Source organism: Papaver somniferum, chromosome 9 (assembly GCF_003573695.1).
Source record: "Papaver somniferum cultivar HN1 chromosome 9, ASM357369v1, whole genome shotgun sequence".
Classification (NCBI taxonomy): Eukaryota; Viridiplantae; Streptophyta; class Magnoliopsida; order Ranunculales; family Papaveraceae; genus Papaver; species Papaver somniferum.
Genome location: NC_039366.1, coordinates 16,278,744 through 16,287,852, shown reverse-complemented (window position 1 = coordinate 16,287,852; position 9,109 = coordinate 16,278,744). Strand labels below are relative to the sequence as shown.

Genomic DNA, 9,109 nt, shown 5'->3' with positions numbered 1-9,109 from the left:
CAACCTTAATACAGAGATATGGTTGTACAAAATTTATTAACTGCAAGGATCTAATAGTTAAGAATCTCAGGTAATGTGGAACTATTTTCAACACACAAGGTGTAACTCTCTTGGGCCAGTTAGATGAATCTAACAATTTTATTTTTTAATCCAATCAAAATAAATTGGTTGGAAGGAACATCGATATTTGACTTACAGTCATTGAACCAGTAAAAGGAAATAGCTCCATATTTTTTTGATAGGCAAAAGTTAATATATTAAGAAAAGCCTGCAAGAAGTAGATAAGCTTTCAAGAGCTACAACAAGACAATTCGACAATAGAGAAAAAAAATCTCTAGAAGAAAACCCACAAACCCCAAGAGAGAAGAGGTAAACAAGAGAAGCTTTTCAGATATGAAATAGCTACTCTAGTTAACGATAACCGAATTAAGACATTCGTCATGACTTCAATTGCGAGACCAATTATAAATTTGGATCTTCACTTGTTTAATATTTTTTTTATTCTGGCAGAACCATCTTCAAAAACAATAGCATTTCTAGATTTCCACAATGTCCAATAAATGGCTGCAAGAATCAAAGGCCAGAGCTTCTTATCAATATGATGCACAATTTTGCATCTCCAACCTTTAATAATTACATCGATACAATTTGGAAGCCCCCAAAAAAGACCGACTCCCCGTACAAAGTGGTCCTAAATGGAACATAAGGTGTGAGATCGATTAACCCATAGAACATTATTAGTAACGCATATTAAACCTGCTGTTAAAAAAAAGCACATTAAACCTTAGTAACTTGGACATATTCATATAGAGAAGCTTGGCCAACTCGAAAAGTTCTCCAATCAAAACAATAATAATTATTACAAAATCAAACCTAATTTTAAATTGAGATAATCAAAAGCCACATAAATGAAGCTTAGATCAGTCTATAAATATGATAGATCATATATCATTGTTATCAACCAACAATCATCTCTTTTTGGTCTTCTTTGTTCATAATCAACTTGCTTCACAATATCATGAAGAATACTAAGGTCAATCTTGTTCGTTTGATCCTATTAGCATTGTCTTTCTCATCTCCACTCCTCACAGTTTCCGCACAAACTAACCAAACTGATGGTATAACTTTCGAATCTCATGTGTTGTTCTAGCTTCTCATATCGCTTCCACATTACTTATTTTTCCATTGTAGATTAATTAGATGACATTGATCTCTTTTAAATCTATTTCCTGTTTTCTTTTAAATTCATTTCCTGTTTTAAATTGCTAATTTTTGAATGATTATTTATCAGTGGCGGCATTGAGTTTGCTACAAATTAATTTTCCTCTACTTGCGTTAATATCAACCGGCGATCCATGTCTTCCTACACCACATTTTTGGCTTGAGTGTAGCTCCGATACTACACCTCGAATAACAGCTCTGTAAGATAAAACTTCGAATCGCTCTCCTTCTGAATTATTTCGTTCGGATAGCAAAAGTCTTATCCACCTAGTTAACGTTTACAGAAATCTTAATGGCGCCGCATTGGCTGGGGTACTTCTCCCGGATTTTAGTGCCATGGATGCACTTGAAATCATGTGAGTAATTAAGTTTAGTATAGCTGTACATTTAAACATTTTCAAAGAAAATTATTGTGCATTGAATAACAATAGTGAAATTAGTTCATTAATTTCATTTGTTTTCATGGTGACTTTTTGGCAGAGACTTGAGCAATAACCTATTGGTACTTGAATTTCCTGATTTTCTAGCCAACTTCCCTAATCTAAAAGTGTTGTAAGTTTGCTTTTCTTGCATGATAAATTTTTCGGTTGAAAAAATATTTACCAAATATATTTAAGATGGCTGTAAATTTTGGATCAAATGTTTTCTTTCCATTCCTCGCAGGAACTTGGCGAACAACTTTTTCTTTGGAACAATCCCTATATCATTGATGGAAAAATCCATCAATAACACGTTGGAGTTGACGTAAGTAAAAAAATCGTCGTGGAAGGAAGGGTATTCATATCATTGCTAATTGTCGATGTGAAGATTATTCTTAAATTAAATGTGACATTTTTCATTTTGCATTTTTTAGGTTAACAGGACCGGGAATGATAAACTTGTGCTTTTCTGATGAAGAACTATGCGAAACCGTACCAGGAACACAAACAAATTTTGGACAAACGCCAGTACTAATTGACCCATTGGCAAATGGTTTCACGATAAATGGCGTAGGGAAGTAATTACCCCTATACTCCAGTCATAAATCACTAATTCATTGAATCTGGTATTTCAAGCAATGGAGTTTTCTTAATATATATTGTTGCGTGCAATAAATTCCTAAGAACTTGGGTTTGCGGCACAAACAATTACACCTTATCATGGAGTATATGACTATATGTATGTGGAGCAACAGGTGCACCCAGTTGTTCAAACTATTTGGATTGAAAATTATGTGTTTTGTTTTAATGTTTGATTATTGTTGTTGAATATGTTAAGTGAAATTTATTTCTCATGTTTCCGTGAAATGTGTAATTCACATCTTGTTTTTTGGAGAAAAATACCCAGATCTCTTCAAAATCTCAGATAAGTAAAGACAAATGCTATCTCACACGACTTTGCGGGATGGTTTCCCGCAAAAGCGGTTTCTTTGTCGTTGGATGATTAAATCAGCAGTTAGATTCACATTTAGGAAAAGACCCATCACTTTCACGAAAGGACCCATCACTTTCAGGATATGACCCACTATTTTCCCTAAAAAGTTCAAGGCTGTTAGATCTGGGGTTTAGCATGATCTAACGGTAAAGAAGCCGCTTGAGCGGAATAGCTTCCCGCAAGATCGTGCACGATAGCACTACTCGTAAGTAAAAATGCTTCAAATAAAAAAGAGGAAAAAAAAAAGAAAAAAAGAGAAAAAGAACGTCAAATAAGTGCCGTGAATTTTTAGCAGTACTAGTAGGAAAGGTGCAGGTAAGCTTTTTTTTTTTTTTTTTGACAAGATGCAAATAAGCTTCTACATGCCTGCGGGCTTGCGTGTTAGAGGTCGGATGTGAAATGTGTCGGCTGTCAGTCCTAGGGCTAGCGACAGCGTTAAGCCCTTAAATGTTTGCCCGATTAAGTAAATTCCATTGTAGTTTGCCAAGGTTACCACCACCTTATAGCACAATGGTATCCCATCGATTTCTCTTTTGAAGGTGGGGAGAATTAGACTTGCCCCTTCTGTTGGGAATTTTGGGTTAAACAAGAGGATGAAAACAGAAACAGAAAATGGTGTACTCCTGACTTCAAGGCTCTTTCGATTCTTTTAGACAATAATTCGACCTTTCCCAATAAATTTGGCGAGTACAAACGGTCTCTCGAATTATGCCTTCAGGATTCAATGAAGTCCTAACACCGTAATCGAATTCAAGGATTGTACTTCCTTGACCCGACCAAGAAACACACCGTATAAGGTTCTGATGATGCTTTTTAGAGAAGAAGAAAACAAATTGTTTTTGATGTGTTGGAATGGGAGAACATCTTCGCTACTTATAGTGATATTCATGCCTGTTGGTAGTGTCGTTTCATCACCAACAGACGCTTCCAAAATCCATTAATGGTGGCTTATGGGAAGAGACGCGTCTGTTCAATTTTGAATGGAAACTTCTAGGTTTTACAAAGTAACATTCTCCCCTATTTTGAATGGAAATTTTGAGTTATACGGTCAGGTCGATCACCGTATAACTCTGCGTAGCGGAAAACCTTGAAAATATCCAACATTCTCCCCCTATTTTCAAAAAATGAGAAAAACACAAAAACACAAAGTAAAAAAAAAATCAGAGTGGCTGCATCACTAAAGTGACTGCCTATGTACCCGAGTGGGATCAAGCCAACGTAGTTCACGCTTAGTTTGGGAAATAAGCATCATCGTTGAAACCAATACATAAGTGATAGGTATCTTTTGGATTTGAACCTTCACTTAGTGTAAGAAATTCAAAGCCTTATCGAGGTTCAGTGGTGAAACTAGTCTTGAACCAAGTACCTCTAATGATAAAACCGGAATTTCAACACATATTGATTTCTGAGAATAGTGTGTTCTGTAGCTCACACATTAATGGCCATGTGCTTAAATCCTAGATTCATGAGTCTTCTTTAGAGAACGATCTTCTTCTCTTAGGAAACGGCCTGATTTCCATACTCATATAGGTAAGTCTCGAAGGTATTTCTGCGAGACACCTTGTGATAAAAGTTAGACTTATTAAGGATTTTCATCCATCCTGTTTTCTTGCAGAAAACCAACACTAATTAGAAATGGGAAGTTTTGTATTAGTGTTCCATAATCACCTCCATAATTTGTCGGTACCACATTGAACCTTGGTTATCCTTTCCAAAACATAGGTTGTGTTTCTGCTTTGGGCGATCAAACTTCATTCACAGACCTTAGTCCCATTTCATTACACTTTATTGAAACCACTGCCTTTGGTAGACTTTTTGTAAATGGGTCTGCCAAGTTCTTACTTGTTTCGATATAGTTTACTGCAACTACTCCTCTTTTGAGTATTTGTCTTACCATTTGATGTCTAAGACTTGCATGTCTTGACTTTCCATTATAAGTCTTGTTAGAGACATTATAAATAGTTGCTTGATTATCACAATTAATCAAGACCGTTGGACATGGCTTCTTCCAAAATGGGATTTCAACAAGTAAGTTTCTAAGCCATTCCGCCTCCTTACATGCATCGGTTAACGCTATCAATTCTGACATCATTGTTGAGTCAGTAATACAGGTCTGCTTCTTGGAACTCCAAGACACAGTAGCACCTCCTAAATACAGGTCGATCACCGTATAACTCTGCGTAGCGGCAAACCTTAAAAATATCCAACATCTTCATATATAGAATAAATAAGGGTCTCATGAGGTTCAAGGCGCATTGTTTTGAGTGTGTTTTTTCTTTTTTTAATCGGTAAAGATTATGATTTCCCATATAAATAGAATAGTAAGTAAAACTACAAACCCCAAATAGATATTTCTCATATAAAAATATGAAAAGCCCTGACAAGAAATATTCAACGGAAGGTCAAACACCAAGTAGACGCAAACTCGTAATGAGTACTGCCCACATACATATATCACCTAGGTATACAAGAACTGGGGTGTGCATACAATCCGGAACAACGGATTTTATTCGTAACCGTCCGTAAAATTGCGGGTGAAAACCAATTCGCAAGAGTGTATGAATTGGTTACGGGTGAGTTCTCAAATCCACAAGGTTTAGCGATTTGGTTGCGGATGGTTTTGTAAATCCGCGAATTTATCCGCACCGTAGGACAATGAAGGAATTTCATAAAACTCATTAGTAATTTTTGATGATTATGTTAATTCAATTGCTAGTTTGATGATTATGTTAATTCAACTGTTAGTTTGCTTCAAGTTATTACTTATTAGTAGTTTTTGTTTATGATTCTTGATTAATTGCATGGTTGTAGTTAGGAAACACCACCTTAGCTTACGTACTTTAATTCCCTTGGTTGAGTTTTTTTTGGAAGTGGGTGAGATTAGTTTGAAACTCTTTTGTTTATGAAAGTATGTTCAGTTTACCTGGAAAGAGAAGTATTCTGATCACCTTATATAATTGCCCAGTTCTTAAGGCTAAAACTTTACAATCATAAATATTTGTTTGTGCCAGGAGTTGCATCTTATGTTTGGTGGGCATTTAAGAAGTCAATGCTAGTGTATGAAAGTCACAGCCAACCAATTCATGTGGGGAAGAAAATGAACAAGTTAAAGCCATAATCTAAAATGGAACCCTCGCCAATTGAAATCGTGTTAGTAATCTTTTGTATTAAGTGTCGTCTATATTAAAATTCTGGTTTCTATACTAGTATTTATTATTTTATTTTATTTTGGCTAAATCCGTGGTTAATCCGTATCTGGTCCGTACAATTTGCTGATCCGCAGAGGTCAAATTCACGGGTGATTGGACCGGTTACGGTTCAATTTCCTAAATCCGCAATCTTGACGGTTTGCTTGCGGATAACCCCTAATCCGCAACCGTCCGTCCGTTGCACACCCCCAACAAGAACTAGACCACATGGAATAGAGTGGAATCCCTCTGCCCCAGTAAGGAGTTGAGCCCTAAAAGTTAGAAAACCCCAAGCCCAAAAGAGCTAAAATTGGAAGAAATTTTGAACCCTAATCTACTACAACCTCCGTAAAAGAGATACTTTCATATTTTCATTTTTTCTTAAAAATAGGTCAAACTAAAAGAAACGAAAATATCACTTTTTCTGAAACAGAAGGAGTATCTACTCCAAGGCGAACGAAAAGTCGTAATAAAATGTTACCAATTGCACTAGGGATCAGAATTCCAGTTTTTGTGATATTCTGGGCTACTGTTGCATTTCTAGCGATTGACCATCAAAAGAGAGACTGTTGCAGCCGCAGGTTTAAACACTCACAACTTCAATCCATGAGTACCTTTTTTTCAAATCGTCTTTTAATTCTAAATGGGTGCTCACTTTCATCATTTATGATTCATGTCTTTCATTTATGATTTATGTGCGTAGGGAAAACAAGTGGGACCTCTGAGCTGGTAATGCCCGTGTACGTGGATACGAAGCAACAAATTCCACCGAGTGTTTAGGCTATTTGAGTTGGAAGTTGAATTGGAACCAAGTAGCCAACTTGTTGTATTGAAAATGTCGTAATTGTTGATTATTTTCAAGGATTGAATCCTGTTCTTATAGTATATAATTTGTGAATAATTGACGATGGAAACGGCATGATAGATAAGAATATTGGACACTACATAGACATTCACTCAAATCAATTTACTGTACGTTTTTTCAATAAGTATTATATAAAGACGGAGAATGAATTCCCTTAAATTATATAAAAAAAAAATCTTGGTTTTCATAAAATTGAGCACCTATCTGCATAATTTACTATTATCTCATCCCAATAAAAGTATTTGTGCGAAAGACATTTTTGGAATTAAAACTCCCATGTCTAATGAGCTCCAATTGGCAATCCCAAGTACTTAATTAGTAACTTCTCGGTTTTGCATCCCAGTTATTTAGATAACATTTGAATATCCTCACTTGCACCAACACTAACCATAATATTTTTGTCCACATCCAGCTTTATCAAACCTGTCAGATTTTCAAAGGTAGAAAGAATGATAAGCAACCTTGTAACCTCTTCTACACTTGCATCTGGGAAAATGAGCGTACTATCTGCAAATTATATATGAGATATCATTGTTCCATTCTCAACCACTTTGAACCTAGTAAGTTGCTAACCTCTTTCCACAACATCATCTAAAAGTTTAGAGGGCACTTCTACAACCAACAAAAACAAGAAAGAAGATAGTGAATCTCCTTGCTCAGACCTTTAGATGGCTTGAATTTTTCAGTTGATGCGCAATTTATCAACACTAAAAAATAAGAAGTAGTCATATCCAAGAAATGGATTTATATCCAAAGTTATGATTTTGCAGATACTGTTCGACTTTTGTGCACTCTTTCCACACATGTGAACAATAAACTAGATAGATTTATTCACATTAACTTTTTACATTTTTAAAAACAAATTCGATTTTGTGCACTCTTAATTAGGCCAAAGGAGTATAGGGCACTCATTGCACAGGAACTTCTGTTTTTCATTTTTTTTCGAAGAAAGAAAATTTTATATTAAGGAAAAAAAATCGGCCAAAGGAAAATCACAAGAGCAACGCCATAAAATGTCACTGAAACAAGGAAACACAGAAAAGGGGAGGTTTAGTTATGCAAAAAAAAACCCTCCCAATTATGAATAATATGGATGCTATCTACATACTTAAACATATTTATATTACAGCTCCAAATAACCAAGGATTGCTTTACCTGGACAATGACTTCTTGCACATCTTTAGGTTTTCCACCAAAGACTCTATGATTCCTTTCGTTCCACACGTTCCAAATAATAGCAATGTGCAGTATATTCCGCACGTGCTTACACTTTCCAGTCGAAACGTTGCAATCCCAGGCTTCAGAAAATTGTAGCACAGTACTAAGCATTGGCCAAGAGATTCACATTGACGTTAAATAATAATCCAACAGTTAGAAAGAGTAGGAATAGTGCAGCAACAAATGGTCAGATCTCCCCAAAACTTCGTTGCAAAAAGGGCAGGCAGTACTGTCCAAATTAACCCCTCGATGCCTAAGCATTGCTCTCATAGATAGCGAGTGATGAAAAACAGCCCAAAGAATAAAACTTACTTTCCGTGGGATGTAATTTCTCCAAAGATCATAGAAAATTGGAAAAGGAGCAGTCCAGTACACTTCCAGTAAGAGTAGCATAGAAGAACTTGTTGTTGTAGTTGGGATTGAATTATACCTCATCATCTCCTTCCACTAGAGTAAGAACAACACCAATGTCTCGACTTAACAGGTCTCATTCCAACTGCTCGTTGGCATTTAGCTGGTGTTTAAAGTTTTCATGCCATTGTCCATCTCTAATCATCTGTTTGATTGAACCATACTTCCGAGAGCAAGCTTTGAAAATTACCGGAAAAATATCTTTTAGACATCCCATTTCTAACCATCGGTCCATCCAAAATCTCACCCTCCTTCCATTTCGAATTCTGAAAGAAATCATACTGTGGATTTCCGGAACCATCCTAGTCAGATTCCGCCATAAGCTCCTCCCTTGAATTGCATTTTCATCAATATTATCTTCATCTGCCTGAGTCTTGTGTTGAACGATAATTCTCCACAGAGCATGTTTTTGTTTTGTATAACGCTATATCCATTTAACAATCAGTGTCTTGTTAGTAATGCAAAATTTATTCACGCCTGCTCCACCTTGCTCCTTAGTCAAATTAGTCTTGTCCCACTTAACTCGGGCCATTTTCTTTGGCCATTTAACAGCACACCATAGAAAATTTCTCATCAATTTTATCATTTGATTATCCACACAAACTGGCAGGTGAAAGAGAGATAATAAATGCACCGGCAAGCTAGCTAAACAACTCTTAATAAGCACAAGCCGATCTGCTTTATTCAAAAATTTCTTCTTCCAAGAAGCTAACTTTTGTGCCATCCTTTCTAAAACAATATCCCACATTGAGGTAGTTCTTGAGGTTGCACCAATTGGCATGCCAAAATATTT

At 36.0% G+C, this 9,109-nt stretch overlaps 1 protein-coding gene across 1 annotated transcript; it reads left to right on the top strand.

Moving 5' to 3' along the window:
• Window positions 1–1,006: 1,006 nt before the first annotated feature.
• On the top strand, window positions 1,007–2,469 carry LOC113309774 (probable LRR receptor-like serine/threonine-protein kinase At5g16900). Its single transcript, XM_026558286.1, has 6 exons — window positions 1,007–1,118; window positions 1,292–1,421; window positions 1,506–1,577; window positions 1,702–1,773; window positions 1,885–1,965; window positions 2,075–2,469. Exons 1-6 carry the CDS (start codon window positions 1,019–1,021, stop codon window positions 2,220–2,222), a joined length of 603 nt encoding a protein of 200 aa, XP_026414071.1. The 5' UTR covers window positions 1,007–1,018; the 3' UTR covers window positions 2,223–2,469.
• The last annotated feature ends 6,640 nt before the right edge of the window (window positions 2,470–9,109 follow it).